The following is a 20,669-nucleotide window of genomic DNA, read 5'->3' on the forward strand; positions in this document are numbered from 1 at the left end:
CCATTCCTTATTTTTGTCCTGATCTGGAGTTCTTTACTGAAGCAAAATTAAAAGATGAGAATTCGTGTGAGTAAGAAGGTGTTTGGGATTGGACCTATTTAGCACTGAAACATCACAGAAGAAACAGAGTGGAAAATGCAAATATTCTGTCTCTTCAGTGCATAAATTAAAACAAGTGTAGTGTTTCATTCTAGAATAAACTCCAGCTGATATTAACCAATCCTTTAAAAAAATTAAAGAAACAGTAGCTTACAGGATAAACGTGTAAAGTGCAAACTGAAAATGACTGAAAATCTGTTAATCTTCTAAATGATGGTCTCCAGGAAACAGCAGAGATGAGTTTTTGAGTAAATAAGGGAGAAATCATTTTTAAAGACACACATGAACAACAATTATTTTTATTCTAGGTGTCTCAAATTTCATACACTAGGGATCACTGCATCTGACTGAAATTATCTGCTAGTCTTCAGGCTTCTTTTTCCACTTCATGTTGACTCATTAAGATAGAATCTCCTGCCAGCATTTATAATTAAAACCCTCCACATCCCACTGTTGCTTGTGTGGATGAAGAGATCATGTAAAAGAAGAAACATCCTTGGTTTCAAATTTGTGTTAGATAGAGTTGTTGGTGTGATGTTTTGTGTGTTTCCATTGTTTCTGTTAGAGGAACTCATAGCAGTAAACACATTTTACCTGACTAGATCACTGTTAGGCAGCTCCAAGGAGAGAGGGACAGGCCAGTTGGTTTACCATAAACAAATAGGCATATTTCAATCAATGTGTGATCAAGTTGCACATTCAGAGGTGTTGTCCAAGAACGCAGGGCACTTGTCCGTGGCAGGATATGACTGCCAGGAGAGCATCTGCATCTGTAGGGTTTTCTCTGTGTTTGATACCCAGGGCTTAGTTGCTGCAGTGATAACGTGTGATAGATAGAGAGGTGGCTGGTTGGTTTGGAAATGGAGTCTAGGAGATAATACTTGCTCATTCCACATCATTTACTTCTTCAACATAGGCTTTTTTAACTGTATTAAAAACAAATCAAAATCTTGGAAAATAAACTCTAAATATTATGATTGAATCCATAATCTTAGTGTTGTTCTATTACACAAGCCTGGGAATTCAAATGTTATGGTTGCCACAGTAACCCTAATTTAGTAATACTGGATCTCATGACGTGTGAAGTACTGTTGGCTTACTGTTCATGCTGTTAAATGTACACTATAGTGAGGCAGTGAGATGTGTTGGAATTAATACTGTGTTGGAATGTACTGACTTATGTGCATTGAAATTTCCAGGCTTAATAGTGCACAGACTAGCACTCCATTCTAAGAGGAGTGGTTGCCATTGGCCCTAAGATTTACCCTCCTCTATTCAATGAGCTTGGCTGTCTGTTCAACAGTACTATGGACTTGATCCAGTTCTCACTGAAGTCCGTGAAAATCCCAGTGACAATTATTAGCTCACATTTTATTGTGGAATAAAACTAATCTGGGCTTTCAATATCAAATGAGTTGAAATTGGTTGTTGTGCCATAGATTGCTACAGACAGAGCAGCCCTGGCTCATTGAGGATAAGTGGGTGGAGCTCGGAGTCTGTAGAGGCCAAAAAAACCTTTTTATTAACAAAAATTGAATAAAAGGTATCCATAATAATTTCTTTGCAATTGTTTTATCTTTCTACTAGCATTTATTTTTCATAGTAGGATGATGCATTGCACTACCTAGACATCTTCCCCAAATAAAATTAATGTAAAATGTTTGTGTTTATTTTAAAATTAAAACTGTAGCATTATCTAAAAGCAATAAACCACACCAGGAGTTAGATACTGATGGATTTCTCTGAAGTTTTCGGCCTTCCGTTTTATATGTCACAAAGAAGTATGTATCAATAGCCTACCAACACATGCCTATTGCGGCTTATTCCTACAGTAAAGCTATTAATAGCATTAAGTTATTTAGCTTTGACCATACAAACATTCTAGAGAAGTTATCTGCAACTCCTCTAGAAGGGAACTTTATGGTATTTTTATAGAGAACATAGATTTCTTTATCATAGTGGATTCCTGACTTATGCTTATAATATTATTCCATATTTGTTTCATACATGAAGAAGTTGGTTAGTTAATGCAAGTGGGTTCATTTTAAGGCCACTTGAAATATACTAATTATTATTAATTCTTTCCATGCCTGCTGTATTTAAATTTTTCTTCTTTTTGTTTTATTTTCAGAAACACTAATTACTTTGCATAATGTGGCATTCCACAGATTCTATAATGATTCGTTCTCTTTAGATATTTGTTATTTTTCGTTTTGTTAGATAGTTTAGAGTATTTTTAAATTCCTTAAGTCCCCACAAACAGCTTATTGCATGCCAGACTATGTTCTGTTGTTTCTTGAATTGTCCACCAAAGCATTTATTTTTCTTATTAAAAGATGTCAGCATGTTGTATTCAATTTGTTTTGCTCTCTCCATCCTTACTGGAGGGTTGGTGTAATAGCCTTGCTTTAGATTGCTTCTTTTCTCTCATCTGGGTGTTCTGTTCCTCACAGCAGCAACAAAATTCACATCAATAAATCAGAGTAAACCTTTTGTCACTTGAAGAATACTTCTTTTGTGTGTCCAGATTGTGTTTTTATTGTGAGTAAATTGGAACTCAATAATAAAAACATGTTCATAAAGTCACAGAAGCATGTTTCCTACACTTCTCTGGCAAACGCTAGCTAGCTTGCCGAGTTTTGACAGAAACTTGTTCTAGATTTTATATGCTGAGGACAGTTGTTCAGTTGCTCCCTCATGCTGTAGTCTTCAATGTCATGGTCACATGCTATAATTTCTTCTTTAGTCAGGGCCTCATCCTAGGCCCACTGCAGTCAGTGTTAAAAATCTCATTGACTTGCGTGGGATTTGTTTCAGGCCCTCAGTGTGCATGACAGATGAAGTGTAATGAATGTGTCAGATGAACAGTATTTATTTTTATCCTTATTCTTTAGTAAGTGTCCTCTAACTCATTCAGTACACACTGCCCATCATGTGCACTGAGGACCCCAACCTATCTGGCATTAGGAGTTCTGATTGATGGGAGTGATATTATTTTTGCTTTTCTTCATCCTAGCTGCTGAGAAGAGTGAGAGTGTAACTCTGCCCTTTTAGCTACAGGGAGGAATGGTGGCAGGCATTTCCCCTTCCTCCTGACATACTAGTGAATGAGAATATCCTTCATTTCTAGTTTCTGGGAGGTCAGCAAATACGTCCTCCATTCGTATCTGCAAGAAGATGGGGGATTTCCTCTTCCTCTCTGATGCTTGGTGTGATGGATGCTCCGGGTTAATTAATTAAGATATCCCATCTCCTAGAACTGGAAGGAACCTTGAAAGGTCATCGAGTCCAGCCCCCTGCCTTCACTAGCAGGACCAAGTACTGATTTTGCCCCAGATCCCCAAGTGGCCCCCTCAAGGAGTGAACTCACAACCCTGGGTTTAGCAGGCCAATGCTCAAACCACTGATCTGTCCTTCCCCCCTGAGGTAGTAGTTGATGGTTTATTCCTCCCTTCACTCCATGTACTAACAGGAAAGATCTGACATCTCTAATGCAGCTGGGAGTTGCAGAGAAGTACTGGCTGAGGCTTCCTTCCATAGAAGAGAGGGAATAGATGCTGTGGTGTTACCATTGCCCTCTTACAGGAAAAGCATGGCATGGGGCATGTATCTCACTCAGAGAGTCAGGATGTGATCTTGGAGACAAGGGGTGGGGGAGAGGCAGAAGGTCACAAGAGACATGACATGACAGGGCTAACACTGGACCTTGTGTAACTGCTAGCTCAAAACTGCTTCTCAGCCCTCTTTTTCAGTGCTGTGACTTGTTTCTTCTGATGGCAGCAACAGCAGCGGTTAGTAGCAATTAACTGCATGCGTGATGCTTGTGGCTGCCAAATTTGGAGGCCCCCTGAAGCAATGGTGCCTGGACCCAGTACACATGGGATCCTGTCTTACTGCACCATTGTAGGGAACGGATTTAAGTCTAATGATTCTTAATGGCAATGACTGCTGCTTTATTGGGATGATAATTACATTTAATTGGTAGGCTACAAGTGATTTAGTGGTTCTTAGTTCTTTGTGTGACTCAATTTCATGCTGTTTCTATTTGTTTGCTCCTTAAACAACAGCAGCTCTCAGTCCCTGCTTAGCTGTGATATACACAAAGAGTATGAAGTGCTTCAGGATGTCTTGCTCCAGCTGCGAGAATGTTCCCTCCAAAACAGTGACATACACTGGGTCACTGTGTTAGGAATCTCACCTCTGCCCCTCCTCCAGCATTGGGCAGGATTCAAAGTTCCAGTTTTAGCGCATTGTTAGTGTGACTGAATTTTTTTTTTTACATATTTCAGACAATATTATCCTGGGGAGAAATATAAACACACACAGAGACAGTGTGTGTGTGTGTGTGTGTAGTACGTACGTAGGGTGAAATCTTGGCCCTTTTGAAGTTGGTGGGAGTTTTGCCATTGACTTCAGTGGGGCCAGGATATTTCTCATATTTTAGCTTGTGAACAATAATTATCAAATGTATCTGCAGAGATCAAAGTGAATTGCAATATACTACTGTTCTGTTAACCTTTCCCCTAAATCCACTTGTTCTGCTAAGCCTGCCAGTAACAATATCAACATGATATTCTTTTATTTTATTTGTTCACTGTATAGGCAGCAATTTTAAAACTTTGTCTATTGCTGGGCAAATGCAATGTGCAGTGAAGCCCATGTGGAGTAATCTATATAATACGATTACAGGGATGTCACTCTCTTTGTCACTCTGAAGCCTAAACTGTCTAAGTCAGGGTGAAGTGATGGAAGCTGCTACAAGCATGGTTGAGAGCTCTTTTCGTTCAGAATATCAACTGGTTGAATCATCTTGGCTTTCAGTCTGTTACCGTCCAATTTTTTAATTTCTCAGTCACTTTGACTTTACGAATTACCGTAGCTGTACACCACACAGGTATAAAGTATGTATCTGTGCCATGCCGAGAGTTCTAGACCTTTGTGATATTGGAGGTAGATCAACCAATTATCACCCTTACTTAACAGCTAATGTGCATGCAGCAATTTTATTGGTTGTATGAGGGTGATTGGACAGACAGTGGATTACCCCTCTCCTGTTATGGTCAATGGGCCTGAAGCCAGCAAGTGCCCACTGTTTCCCTACAGTCTATCCGCATGTGGAAATGAGTCTGCCCTTAATGAGGTTGGGTGCCTCCTCCCACTGTTTTCAATGCGACTGAAGCCATCCCCCCACACACAATGGCTGCCACACTATCATTGATGTACTACACAGGGAAAGTGAGGCGCAGTAGAGACTCTGTGAAAGGTGAATGGGGATAATGAGGGGAAGTGGGGTGCTGGGGAGGACCAGGAGGCTGATGATGTTGCAGGGGAATGGGGTGCTGTGTTATTGGGGGCAGGAGAGGGCACAGAGGATAGTGGTGGGGATGGATGATGAAGGGGGTAGAACAGCAGCTCCCCCAGCCTGGGGGTAGTGGTGGGTAAGGGGGGGTCCCCTCCAAGCAGCCAGGGGAAGGCAGTGTTGCAGTGTTGCCAGCTCTCACAAACTGATCACAAGTCACGGGATTGTAGTGATGACTCAAGAAGCTTCTCTGTTCCTACAGTCTTCAGGAGGGGCCATGTTGGCAGAACTCTGTGCTAGAGCTCTGGGGCTGAGGATACTGACCTGTCCTGTCACTGAGTCCTGCCTTCATGCAATACCCTATAGGAGAGAGAGGATCCGGGGCAGTACGATGTGGGTGGGGGAGGGGGAATTTGGGAAGTGGTGCTACTGGGACCTGGGCAGAGGAGAAACCCCAGAGCAGCTGGAGAGTGGGGGAGTCAGGGAAATGGTGCTTCGGGTCCAAACAACTGGAAGGGAGGTTGGTATGTTTGAGTTAGGTGAAGTGAACCGAAGTTGTCACATGCACATTATCAAAAATTGCAATTTTTACATGTTTTGCATTCATATGCTTGTTTCCTAATATTTTTGTCCAGCAGTCACTTCTGCATCACATGACACTACAGATTTCACCAGGGCAATAGTACAGGCTTTCAGCTAGTGATATTATATAATCAATATATGATTACTATTTTTTTATTTTCTCAGGAATTCTGGAGGTTTTGCACTGTGTGTTGGTGGAAAGTCCAGAAGCTCTAAACATTATTAAGGAAGGACATATTAAATCGATTATCTGTCTTTTGGACAAACATGGAAGAAACCATAAGGTGCGCAAGCTACTTCAATGAATAGATGAACTGCAGTGAATAAGAAAAGCATGTTGTTATCTGTAAAAGTGAAATTCCAAATGGTTTAATGTGTAAAATGTGTATCTCATTCAAAGGGATGGGGTATCAATACAGTTCTTTTCAGTAGTCCATGCTGATTATTAATGTTCTAATATGAAAAGAAAATTACAGTGAAAATAACTTAATTTCTTCTATAGGTTTTAGATGTCTTGTGCTCTCTCTGTGTATGCCATGGAGTAGCAGTGCGGTCTAATCAACATCTAATCTGTGACAATCTCCTACCAGGAAGAGATCTCCTCCTACAGACACGCCTTGTGAACCATGTGAGCAGGTAAAAGAAAAATATTTACTTAAATATAGATTAGCAAAGCAAAAGGAATTTGAGTTCTTGTGCTAAGACGATATCTGCAGTCATTAAGAGAAAAATCTATTTAACCACACCACAGGAATCAGCTCTGTGAATTTTTGTAAAGACAATGCGTTAACTGGCATATTATGGCTTTGATCAGGGCTGGTGCTACCATTAAGGCAAACTAGGCGGTTGCCTAGGGCGCCAAGATTTGGGGGCACCAAAAAGCGGTGCTCCCAATTTTTTTTTTACAGCGTTCCTACGCCCCCTCCCTGAGCACGCAGTTGCCGCTCCACTTCTCCCGCCTCCCAGGCTTGCAGCGCCAATCAGCTGTTTGGCGCCACAAGCCTGGGAGGGGAGGAGAATTAGAGCGGGGGCGGCGTGCTTGGGGAGGAGGCGGAGCAGAGGTGAGCTGGGGTGGGGAGCTGCCACTCGGCTCCCCAGGCCGGGGGGGGTGGGGAGCTGCCGCAGGGGTGCCTCAGGGCGGGGGAGGGGAACTGCTGCGGGGGGGGGGGAGCTGCCACAGGGCTGGTGGGGGGGGGTGCAAGGTGGAAGTTTCGCCTAGGGCGCAAAACTTCCTTGCACCGGCCCTGGCTTTGATAAATTATATCCATAAGAATCAGAACAGGGACAATAGCCAGCTGTCATAAGTAAAAGCAACCCTAAACTTAATTCTGGGGCAGTGTTGCAGTAGCTTGAGAATCAGGGAGCTCTAAAGGGCTCCCTGATACACCCCCATTCCTGCACTGAGCATATGCTTGTGCAGGAGAGAATTTGGCCTTTCAAGTGAAGGGTCCTATACCCAGCAAGTAAGTCACTTAATCATTGAGTGGGAGGAAAAATGTAAATATAAAAATTTGAATGATAACAATGTGATAACAGACTTTTTAAAAAAGTCTTTTAAAATCAAGATTGGATACCTTCCTTAAAAAAAACCCCACCACCACAGGCTCTAGCTCAAACAAAATTTATGGACTTGATGTGAAATTATTGGGTGAAGTTCTATGGCCCGTGTTACACAGGAGGTCAGACTAGATGATCACAATGGTCCCTTCTGGCCTTAAAATCTATGAATGAACTTCTGTACCTCATTTTAGTGATCTGTATTGCTAATTTGCATGAATGGCTGGTATATCATTGTGAATTATTCGATTTTACAAATTGGTGAATAAGTGAACATTTATTTTACAAATTTATTGTAGTTTTAGTTATAACACTTCACAGTAAAGTGTTCTGTAGTACATTTTATACGTGTAATAAAGTCCTAGTACTGCAGTATGAGACCACTCTACAGTATCTACTCACTATACTTTTTTCTGATGGGGGTGGGGGGGAAAGAGGCTGTCATTATTGTATGTGCAAATTTGGGGATGTGCAATGTGAATTAGAAAAGTTGTACCTTAGAGTTACAAACACCAGAGTTACGAACTGACTGGCCAACCACTCACCTCAGTTGGACCTGGAAGTATGCAATCAGGCAGCAGCAGAAACAAATGAAAACTACTAAAAAAAAATTAAGGGAACAGGAACTGTTTTTGTGCTTGGTTCATTTTAATTAAGATGGTTAAAAGCAGCATTTTTCTTCTGCATACTAAAGTTTTTCAAAACTATATTAACTCAATGTTCAGTTTTAAACTTGAAAGAACAACCATAATGTTTTGTTCAGAGTTACGAACAACCACTATTCCCAAGATTCTACTGTACTTAAAAGTGCAAAGTATTATTACAGGTATTTGATTAGTAGTGCTGGTTTAATTGCTGAAAATTACAATTTTGATTGAGCCATATGGGAAGCTTTTCCACCAGAAATTTGAAGAACTTTAATTTTGTTCTTCACTTTTAATGAAACAAGACATACATTCAATAAGTGGTAAACACAAACTGACAAAAAGAAGTCTAACTACTGTAACATGTTCTTCTGATCTGTTTTTATGGCTAGCCATTTTTCCCCTTTGTTTTAAGCATGAGACCCAATATCTTCCTTGGGATCAGCGAAGGCTCCGCCCAATACAGAAAATGGTACTATGAGCTTATGGTGGACTACGTGGAGCCCTTTGTGACAGCAGAAGCAACTCATCTTCGAGTGGGCTGGGCTTCAACAGAGGGCTATTCACCCTACCCTGGGGGAGGTGAAGAATGGGGTGGAAATGGTGTTGGCGATGACCTGTACTCTTATGGATTTGATGGTCTTCATCTGTGGTCAGGTAAAGCATTTTTAATTTCTCGATAAAGGGATGTGGAACAGCCATTTCCAGTAAGTCTGTGGTATCCAGCAGCATCAAAATAAATCATGTATGTAGATGAATGCTAGGAGGGGATTCCATTTGGGCTAAAATGCAGAATCAGAGTCCCATCCTGGGGTTTTTTAAGTTGACTACTCTCATCTAAAAGACAGTTTTATTCGAAACAATGCGATTTATAGATGGAATCATAATTTGGTTCCACCTAACGCTTTTTTTTTTTAACAGTGCACTCCAAAGCTTTGCTTTAAAACTTCAAAGGTACAGAAAATGAAGTCTGACAAGCATTCTCGCGGTGGTAGACTGGATTTCTAATCCCTCTGTGATATTATAAGACCAACATGAGAGATTTAGGTCATATAGATTTTTGGGGGGTTTCTTTGAGCTACTGATTTTAGTTCAAAAGTTTAGAAATTCTTAAAGCCAGACAATGGGGACTTATGTAAGCATACTGGCCTATCCATTCTCTGTATGTGATGCATATTGAGTTTGTTTGAATATGTAGTAAGAAAACTTTTGTATCATACATTTTAAAAGTACTTCTCTGTGTTTCTGTTCACATAGATGGGAATACATTGACGGTGGGGTTTTCAAAGCCACCCAGGTGATATGGACACAATCCTTAAGCAGCTTTGAAAAATCTCAGTGTAAATGTGTAAACCGCTCCTGTAGATGCCATTACAGGATATGTTCTGAGAAATTTAGACATTGGATATTAAGTATGTATGCATGTGATGTGTGTGAATGTGTTATCTTAATAGAATACAATACTATGATATTTACTAAGTAGGGAAGATGGAAGAAAGAGAGAATATTTAGCAGTGATATAAATATTTTAGTTGCAGAACTTTAGATTGACTGCATGTCTCATGAATGGCTTGTGTGTTTAGTTTGGAAATCCAATCGTAAAAGTGTCACTGGCCCAGGATTGAATTAATCTGAAATCATAGTTTTTACCCTTACAGGAGAGAAGTATTGTGTGCTAACAGTAGGAGAAGCACTGGATATACAATTGGAATTACTGAGTTTTGTTTTTTCTTCTGCAAAAACCTTATTCTATTGCTGACTGAGGCCATTGTGGTGATATCAAGCTATCACAGAGAAAAAGATGTTCTCCATATTTGTCATAAACTTATGCCAAGAAAGCCTATGCATAGCACAGTATCCATATACACCTCTACCCCGATATAACACGAATTTGGATATAACGTGGTAAAGCAGTGCTCCGAGGGGGCGGGGCTGTGCACTCCGGCGGATCAAAGCAAGTTCGATATAACGCGGTTTCACGGTTGGCTCCCGAGGACAGCGTTATATCGAGGTAGAGGTGTATTTCTGTTCTCTCACACTGTCTCCCTTTCTTCCTCATCTGTGTCTCATATGCATCCCGTGAGCTGAGGGTTGTTTTTTTTTTAACCTCTATCCCAGGCATGTCTTCCCTCTGAGTCTCCTGCAAACTGAATAAGTTTGCCAGTGGGAGTTCTTGTCCCAATGACTTAGACTGGTGAACTAAAGAAGTCTTGCTAGATGTAGAAGGTGCCTTCTCCTCCGCAGAGCTACAAGTTTTTAATTCTCTATTTAGCTGGGGTTGAAATTAAAGCTGTGTGATTGTGAAGAATTGGATAAAGGCCTTATAGGTCATTGTATGTTGGAAGTGAAAGGGATTTTTGTGGCATCGAGGTGTGTGTGAGAGTATTTGGATATTCTGATCTGGTAAGGCATGTAAATTGAGGTTGGTCTGGATTTTAGTTGCCCTAACTGATGTTTTTAAGTGATTGAACTGATAGGATATGCACTTGAGCATTAATTGAACTCTAAGGATATGTCTACATAGTGCCAAAAAAAACCCCTCACCATGGCAGTGAGTCTTGGAGCTTGGATCAATTGACTCAAGCTTGTGCTACGGGGCTAAAAACAGCTGTGTAGATGTTTGGGCTTGGCTTGGAGCCTGAGCTCTGAGACCTGGCGAGCTCAGTTTCAAAGGAATCATAATGAAATATCTTAGAGATGCAGCAATAAGGGAACTCTGGAATGGGCAGGAGGTACTATAGGCAAGAGAATACTTTAGGAGCCAGAAACTACTTAAATATAAAATGAATGGAGTTGGGGAGAGTGGTTTTGTTTTTTGAGAGAAAACAATAGACATTTTCTATCTCAAGAGTCCTCTTGTACTTTGTTCCTCTCCCAGGATCCAGTAATCTCATTTTCATCTAATGCTGCTGTTGCACTTCCAGAGTGAAATGTAACATCATCTCCTTGAGCAGTTTTTGTCCCAGCAGGGGTAACGTACAGTACGTATTTTTGTCCATGATAAATTGCATTCAAATATCTAGTAACATATTAGGCTGTTGCTTCTTAGTGCTGATCCCGGAAAGGTCAGGGAAGGAGTGCCAGTTACCATAAACAAGACAGAGGAGAAATTCTTCTTCTTTAATACATGGAGAAAGACCTGCAGCTGATCCTGTGACTTGTGCCACTGTTGAGTAGAGGAAGATAACAAGAGGTCATGTTTGATTTTTTTTAAAAGTTGATTTGTACATTCAGATTTTGATTTTCCATTTTTGTTGAGAACATTTCCAGGATTAGTAGCAATTATTTTTTTATTGAGTAAAAAGAAGATCCAATTAACAGTCACTTATATTTTATCGTTGCTATGAGAAAAATTAAAATGACCGAGTAATCTCATGCCACAACTAATAGCCTGATCAGAACCATCATGTAAAGTAATAAACTAACCAACTTTCCACCGCATGCTCCAATAGTAAATCCCCCTCAAACCACTCACTCTCCAAATGCCTGGGAAAAGTGATGGAGTTTGAACATCAAACAAGATTCTGGAGAGTAGAATCTTCAGAACACATCAGGCAGCAGGTATGGGCACCTGACTCCAGGAAAATGGAAGGGCATGACATACACTGTTAAACCTGAACTTTTTATCCAGGTCTTTAGAGTCTGTATTGGAAATGATTCCTCAGAGCTCAGCCAGAGATGATCTGTGAATCTAAACTGCACAACTAACATCGCAAATGACCTAATATTATCTAAAGCTAATTTAAAATTGTCTCGATCACAACTGCTCTTACAAAAAAGGAAGTTTTTTTTTAATTAAGACAGAGTGAAATTTTTGGGACATGGAGCAAAGGTCCTTATACCCACATTTTGCCACCAAAAGGAAGGAAAAGAGACATCTGGGGACCACACAACCTATTGTAATCTCAGTGCTCCAAGGTGATGGGTGCTCTTGAGGTCCCACTGAGCAGTTTTCCCAGGAGGTTCCTGAAGCTCATTGGGACAGAAAGGGCTTATCTTCTTTTTGAAAAAGAATTCAATCTGTTTAGCTTAAGTCTTTCACTGTAAGGCATTTTCTCCAGTCCTCAAGTTATTTTTGTGGCTCTTTTTTTCACCTTATCCAATTTTCAACCTTATTTTTAAAGGGAGGACATGACAACCAGCAGCGCAAGTAGGGCGATACGGTCCGGTATGCTGTACCAGCAAGATATTTATAGCTGGTACGGCATACCGTAAAGACAGCGGCCCCATCCCGGCAGCTCCTCCGGCACAGCTGTACCGCCTCCAACCCTCTCATGCAGGGTCTTCTCCATCTGTACAGCAGCCCCGCCGGAAGACAGGGCTGGAGGTGGTACAGCTGCGCCTGAGGAGCTGCTGGCATGGGGCTGCCTGGTGGCGCCATGTTCTGCTCCTTTCCACACTGTAGTTCCCGGGAGAGCCCTGCGATTCAGGGCCCTTCCACGGAGCTGCATCTCCTCCGGCTCTGTCTGTACAGCAGCAGCCCCACCGGAAAACGGGGATGGGGGCAGTACAGCCACCGGAGGAGCTGCCGGCCTTCTGCTCCTTTCCCCGCTGCGGTTCCCAGGAGAGCCCTGAACCACAGGGCTCTCCTGGGAACCGCAGTAGGGAAAGGAGCAGAAAGTGGGGCCAACGGGTGGCCCCACACCGGCAGCTCTTCACGCCAGCAGCTGTACTGCCCCCAGCCCTGTCTTCCGGCAGGGCTGCTGTACAGCCGGAGGAGACCCTGCGTGGAAGGGTTGGGGTGGTACAGCCACACTGGAGGAGCTGCGGGCATGGGGCCATCCAGCGGCGCCACGTTGTGCTCCTTTCGACGCTGTGGTTCTGAAGTCTCCAGTGGGAGGGAGGAGGATAGAGCCCCACCTATCCCCAGGGTAAGGGAGGGTGGATCATGGGGAGGGGCCAGGGAGAGCATTGGGGCATCGGGCTGGGGGTGGGGTGGGGAGGAGTCACATGCAGGGTCATGTGAGGAGGTCATGTGCCTCCCGTTATCTGATGCCCCCCCGCCCACACACACACACACACACTGGTAAGGAATGGATTACACTTGCACCACTGATGAGAACTGTATGTAGTATTCTAATATCAGTTTTACCAATGAAGCATACTGAGATCAAATCACCTTTCTGCTATGACTTACTACTCAGTTTATGTAACTAAGGGTCACATTAGCCCTTTTTGACGCGGTAAGTGTCTGACATAGTTTAGCTGTAGGTGTTCTGTACTTAATATGCACTCTGATTTGCCCCACATATTCCAAAAATTATAGGTCTCCTTCTTAGAATCCATTTCCAGAGGTTTTTCACTTGCATATTTCTTCCTATATCCCACGTTATAGATAAACTAAATGCCAGAAATGTGTTATTTCTTGCTTCCAATTTCTTCTGTTGATGACTTTTCTTAGGGATTAGAAATTTTATATGTAATACAATGAGATGTGTTATTTAAATAGGGGTGGGGGGGAAGAATGATACATTCCAGGGTTAATTGAAGTCAGAGCAAAGTAACAGATACATCTATGGTGAAAAAGTATTTACTAATCTTTATTATTTTTTGTTTTAGAGCTTGATTATGAGACCTTTTATTTACGCTGAATAGTACAATACTCCACAAAGTAAACAGGGGTACCACAGTCTGGCCCTTAATAATGATACTTCCTGATTTTACATCTTCAAATCACTTTACAAAGAAAAAATTTATGTTTATCTTGGATAATGAGACATACTATAGATTAGCATTTTGATATATTTTACTCCACACTCTATCATGGGCTCATTGATGATAGAAGAGAAGATCTAATTTTATTTTTAGGATTAAGGTATTCAGCACTCTTCATATTTCGTATAGAATTTGATAACTGAAACAAAAGTCAAAATAATATACATTTCTAACGCAAGCATGTGACGTGCATTTTTGCATCTTCAATGAATGTTCTGGGGAGTTGGGTTCATTCAGTGTATACATTAAACAATATTTACATAGAACATAAAGGGAAGGAATTTTTGACGCAAGCTCCTGTTGTTGTGATTGTGGTATTTGGATGGTCAATAGTGATATGAAGGACTTTTATTTCCAAACTTGCTGGCAACAAGCACTGAAAGTCAGAAATACTGATCTTCTGTTGGTCAGTGGCTCAGAAGAATCCTTAGAGAGCCAAGGTAAGACCCTGGCCAGCTAACGTAGGCATTTTTTTTAGAAGGTGTAATTTTTTTCTCCTTCAGGTTTTAACCCACTTTTTGCAATTTGGAATTGTGGTGTAAATGGGAGTAAAATTTCAGTTTTATGAGTTTTTTTGAGCCTTAAAACAGGACCATTATTTATTTCCAGATGCATTAAGCACAAATGTGCAATAACTAAAATAGTTTTTGCAGATAGCATTGGGTGCATATCTGCACTTTATTACAAGCTTATTATTAATTCTTTGATAATCTAGTATTGATGTCTCTGAATCCAGGCACATGTACTCCATCTGTTTACCTCATTATTATTTTTTTTAAGTAAATTTTTCAGGTTTTAGTGAAACCTTTTCTATGTGACTCTCTAAAGTTGTTCGAAATGTATTTCATTTTTTCCATAGGCTGTATTGCACGGACAGTGAATTCTCCCAATCCACATTTGTTAAGAACGGATGATGTCATCAGCTGCTGTTTGGATCTAAGTGCCCCAAGCATCTCATTCCGGATAAATGGTCAACCAGTTCAAGGGATGTTTGAGAATTTCAACATAGATGGCCTCTTCTTTCCAGTCGTCAGCTTCTCTGCAGGAATAAAGTTAGCATTGATTGTAGTTTTTCCTGTTTTCAGTGAACATGGCCAATTATTCCTCTGCTACCTTCCCCCTCATTTCCCTTTCTGACATCTGCCTTCTTGGCACATTGCCTGTTCCATAAAGGTGGAGTGAGGTAAGAGCTGAAAGGAGTCCTGAAGGGATAGTGCACCTGGCATTTGTCGGCATGCGAACATGTTCAGGTAGTTCACTAATATACTCCACTTAGGATTTAAAAACATTTTCTGTCTCCTTTCTTAGCTGCCAACACAACACACATTGCTAGCATTCACTGCCAGGCCAGCCTTTAAGCCAAACTAAAAGAAAAACATCAATTTATGTACATGAATTTTTCTGATTTCTGCAATGCAAAATAATGTACTTTCCATAATGCGCCTGTGGCAGTGTAGTCTCTGTTAGTTGAAGATACACAAGCACAATTGGTCAATTCTGTCTGCCAATTGGATGCACTCTGGGACTTTTTGCTAATGCTAAGCTCTCATAGCATTGTCTACCAGTAAAATGTTCTAACTAAAACTAAAAGCTGGCTCTTCTGAAACCTGAAAAAGAGCTCTGTGTAAGCTCGAAAGCTTGTGTGTCTCCAACTGAAATTGGTCCAATAAAAATATATTACCTCATCTACCTTGTCTCTCCAGTAAAATGTTCTAGCATCTATAATCTGGCCTCAGTTCTACTTGCTCATGTCACTTTCTGGCTGTACTACAGCAATGCTACCTTCCTGCATAGGGAGCTGTGGGCCCCCAAGGAACATCAACTAGCACAGAATGCAGTAGCTTGTCTCTTCAGCAACACAGGCTACCGCTAAGCCATGAAACCTGTACTCTGCTCACAATGCAGTTTTTCAATAGACTAGCAACTCAGATTCAGGGTCTTAGTCCTCTTCTTCAAGGGTGCTCAATGGTTTGGGCTCATGATAATGAAAAGATTGCTTCACATTTTGGGATCCAGAGTACCGTCCGCAGACCCGTTGCCCAGGCACAATGGAACTACACACGACAAGGCTAAAGCTCATCTATGCAAGCCCAAAGCTTTGCTGGTAGCTGCTCCAAGACTGTGGAACAAACTCCTACAGGAATTAACCATCGCTGACCATACCTTTCATTCCAAATGCAAAGTGTACTTTTTCCACATTACTTCTGCTAATATATACACATAATACAATGTACATATAACAAATTATATTTAAAAAAAACTTCCCCACACAATTTCTCCTTGAGGAGAAGGGGAAAGAAAGAACCATATGTGAATGATATTAGTCAAATAGCTCAATGGACTTCTGGAAGGTGTTGAGATACTACAGGGATGAGGGCCATATAAGAACCAGAATAGAATAGAATGGAATACACAACATTCTCCTGTGGTGTAACTCTACTGAAGCCATTGCAGTTACACTAGGGATTAATTGCCCCCCTTTTTTTTTTTCCAAATCACACTACACCGAGATGAATTTCTCAGTTTTGTATCACTAATTTATGTTCATCTCTGTACTCAGAGCCTTGCAGTGACAGAAATGACAGGCATCATTGTACAACTACAGAACATGGAAATGTGGAATTTGGGTCTAATTTTTCAAATTTCCCTAACTTCAAGGATGTCAGAGGGAAAGGTTCTGGGCCTGGTTTTATCTCTGATTGGCAATCTGTCTGTGTCCAGGGTTTTGGCCAAACTTTGGATGCTAGGAAGGTTATTGCCTTCTAGGCATTTTTAGCAAGCTCGTGTTCTCTCACTTTCTTCTCCATTATCCTCCATCTCTCTAAAACTCTTGAATAAAAGGTGGAGATTAGCTTGTGGGGTGGCTAAATCTCTTCTGATTATACACCTGTTCCTTCTTCGTTCCTTCTTCCTCCCCACAATCTCCAGTGCTAATTACCAGGTTACATTTGAAAGGAAAGCGTTTAATATGGTGAAGAAGTTGCAGCACTGATGGTTTTAGATTGCCATTGAGGGCGAAAGACTAACCACGGATTTGTACTGGCGGTGTTATGATTGCATAAATTGCTGCTGCTATTTACAGGGTACGTTTTCTGCTTGGAGGCCGCCATGGAGAGTTCAAATTCCTGCCTCCACCTGGGTATGCGCCTTGCTTTGAAGCTGTTCTGCCAAAAGAGAAGCTAAAAGTGGAACATAGCCGAGAATACAAACAGGATCACCACTGTACAAGAGACCTATTGGGTCCAACCATCTCTTTATCCCAAGCAGCCTTCACACCAGTTCCCATAGACACTAGCCAGGTAAGGAACCAAACAACCACATTCTTTCTCAACCATAGACATTGCAGGCCTGGGTTAGCTTCATGTTTGAGCTTGCAACTTGTCTCAAACATGTGAGTTTTCCTTCTGTGCTGATTTTGGTACATTTTATTGCTAACCATTGAGAATACTGGGACATGAAAGGCACAGTAAAGAACTTGTTGCTACTTATTAGAAATTTTATTTATTTCACATTCGTGAGCCTTAGGACATGTAGTTCTATCCTTGGAGTGAAACTAGAGTAAAACAGAGTGACCTTTGAATTAGTGGAGATGATACAAGTATTCTATTATTGTACTTTTTATTGATATAATATTTTAAAGGTGAAGGCTTGTGATCATGTTAGATGCATTGGGCCACGTTTAATCCTGTTTTATTTACTGGGGTTGCCGTGTGACAGAGCAGAGTTTGGCTCATTATGGACAGAAAATGGTATAAATTAAACTTGCATTATCCTTGTGCTTTATTGCATATCTGTATTTATCATGGAGAAATAGAAAAGTTGACAAATGAAGGCGAACACTAAAGAGAAATATGCTTCTAGCTCCACCTATGACAACAGATAACAAGTAGTCTGTTTAATTGGGTTGATCCTTAGAGTGGCCATTGATGCATCCCCAGAATACTGGCCATTGCTACACTTCTGGAATGATGTGGGCTCGCCCCCACTGCCATGACCTCACACACACCAGACACATGAGGTCGCAACAGTGGGGATGGAGTACTGCAATATGGCATTCGCCACAATACCACCAGGCAGGGACAAACCTTTCCAAAACCAGGACTGTCTGGCTTAAAACTGGATGAATGGCCTCTGCCTGTTGATCATGCTCCCACTGAAATGAATGGGAATGTTGCCATTGGCTTCAGTGTGTACAGGATCATTCACTTTTAGTGAATTTTCAGCCATAAAATGATAGAACAAGAAAGAACAAATCCTCCGCTGAAACAGACAGCACATGTCCAACTATGTAATATGCAGCTTTAAAGGTAGACTAAGGCTGAGGCATACGTATTTTGACAGTGCTCTTTTATAAAGTAATGGCTCTGAGACAGCTTGCTGGAGAATTGTATGTTTAATAAATATAACTCTTCCGTCTTGTGGGTCCTGTCATGTAATAACGGTGAGTAATGTAATATCAGGCTCGTTAATAATGTAGCACTATGTTCCGGGGTTTGTTTTTTGCAGCAGGAGTGGAGCTGATTTGGGGGAGAGCTAGGGTGACTTGTATTCCTGATTTCCCTTACAGGGCTTTTTTTACCCAGTCCCCTCCCAATCCTACTCTTTCTTCAAAGTAGGCCCCAAAAGAGTAATCTTCTGCAGGTTTGTTTGGCAGCACCTCTGCTTCATCTCACCGATACAGTGGAGTGGTTTCAGCAGCAAATTCTTTTTCTCATGCATCCCTCCATCAGGCTCCTGGATCAGTGCTGCTCCTGCTCTGAATCTCACCAGTTGCGCTCATACCTGCCTCCTAGCTACCCTTTCTGCACTGAGTAGAGAAGCAGCAGCAAGGTGGATCAGCAGAAGGGAGGACAAACCAGAATTACCTGCTAATCACAAAACTGAAGGGGAACTTCCCCCCACAACCCAATCCCTACTCTTGGAAAGAAGCCCAATGGCAGCTTGTTTCTTCCTCCCTGCCCCCGACCTTTCTTAGTCGGGGGCAGAGAATGCAATTTAAGGACAGGCCATGGAACTTTGTAAGGGCTCCACCATTTATAGCATTGCCCTGTAAAATGGTGTATTTGGTGTGAAAAGGTGGCTGCTTCTGTTCTAGACCAGGACATTCACTGGCAGCTTATACTAAAATTATCAGCAGTAAAATAGTTAACAATATTCACATTGATGACATTATCATTAGGGTTCAGTGTTAACATCTAAATGAGATGGGGTAAAAATTTAAATTCCAATCCCCAGACTACCACTGCCTCTATTTTACAGTAACAAAAGATATCCTAAGAATTCAGTCTCCAAAAACGTAGCTTGTTTTTGCAAAACTACATGGGAGAAGGAAGCCTTCTAGAGAAATAGTACCAATGATTATATAGCATATTGAATCTGTAATTGTTTTCTTTAGATTCAGTACCCATTTGAAGCTGGTGGGTAATGTGAGATATATTTTGTGAGCACAACTTATCTATACATTTATTTAGATTCTTATAAGGCCACAATTAAAATAGTGTATAAGCTCTGGAAGAGAGTGAAAATGCATTGTAAATATTTATACAGCACTTCTCATCAAGGCACTTAAATTGTGTGTGTGACCTTACTGGCTCTTCCCTACTCGGTGTAGAGAGGGGAGCTAGGAAGCAGGTATGAGAGCAATGTGACTGGAGTTGAGGACAGAAACTTGCACAAAGCTCACTGAATAACATTGAGGAGAGGTGACATTTTGGTCAAGAGCAAGTCACTGCTTTTATGAAAAGTGAAAGATGACCTATTTTCATGATCTGTAATGTGTTGCAGGAGTTAGAGACTCCCCAAAATTCTGCCTAAAAATTCAGTTTTTCTTTGCATTCCGTACATTTGTAGACAAACTGTTGAATTTTTAAGTTTGTGTTGGCAAGATGACAAAATGCTTTCTCAGGAAAACATGTTGGTAAACTTTTAGACTCCAATTCTGTCGCCAATGCACTCACTGCCTTAGCAGCTGCACTGTGCACTGGGGAGTTTTGTGGAGGATACTGGGGACAGAACCTTCCCCTCTCCCCAGGCTTCACATGCCCTATCTATCACCAAAACATCAGAACCTCTCTGATTCTGAGGCAGGCTGGGGTTCCTGCACCAGTGGAGGAGGCTGTAGTATTTATATTCCCTTAACCAATTATTATGGAAAGCATTTTGCTGAAAAATGAACATTTGTGTTAGTGTTTTATCATGTAACTGAAGAAATACTGTAGGTTTGGACAGCTTTTAGATATTTTGGAGGAATTTTTCTTTTAATGTCGTGTCTACATCTCTTTCTCCATTTGCCCTTTCTGGCCCATCTTTAGAGCCATAAAATACTCATAAATGCACAGATTAATGTGTATCTGTCAAAGGAGCACTTGAAAAACACACAAACTTCATTATGGTTGGCTTGAGAGATCTCTAATTTATTCTAACTGACTATTTATGTTAACAATGTTGGTTATGAGACTACAGTAACCGGATTGCACAGTAATACAATTTATTTGTAATAGTCTATCTCTCTTCTATCTTTAGATTGTATTGCCTCCTCACCTGGAAAGAATTAGAGAAAAATTAGCAGAGAACATCCATGAACTCTGGGTTATGAATAAAATTGAACTTGGCTGGCAGTATGGCCCTGTAAGTACCTTTTTAAATTTCACATTCTGTTAATTACTCTCTTAGATAGCAAAATTGTATCTATCTTATTGTACTGTGTGCTGACACCACTCTGATCATACTGGATTTCTTCCATTGCTAAAACGGGGTAGATTTTAACCTTCCCC

General features: G+C 41.2%; 1 protein-coding gene across 1 annotated transcript in view; it reads left to right on the forward strand.

Annotated features, from left to right (window-relative positions):
- The window catches only part of RYR2 (ryanodine receptor 2), a 527,178-nt gene that overhangs the window by 192,388 nt on the left and 314,121 nt on the right, over nt 1-20,669 (forward strand). The window contains exons 18-23 of the mRNA XM_065401458.1: nt 6,146-6,264; nt 6,483-6,616; nt 8,597-8,838; nt 14,756-14,948; nt 16,979-17,195; nt 20,419-20,523. Coding sequence (XP_065257530.1) covers nt 6,146-6,264; nt 6,483-6,616; nt 8,597-8,838; nt 14,756-14,948; nt 16,979-17,195; nt 20,419-20,523 — 1,010 coding nt within the window. The remainder of the gene's footprint in view (nt 1-6,145; nt 6,265-6,482; nt 6,617-8,596; nt 8,839-14,755; nt 14,949-16,978; nt 17,196-20,418; nt 20,524-20,669) is intronic.

The sequence above is a fragment of the Emys orbicularis genome, chromosome 3 (genome assembly GCF_028017835.1).
Source record: "Emys orbicularis isolate rEmyOrb1 chromosome 3, rEmyOrb1.hap1, whole genome shotgun sequence".
Lineage (NCBI taxonomy): Eukaryota > Metazoa > Chordata > Testudines > Emydidae > Emys > Emys orbicularis.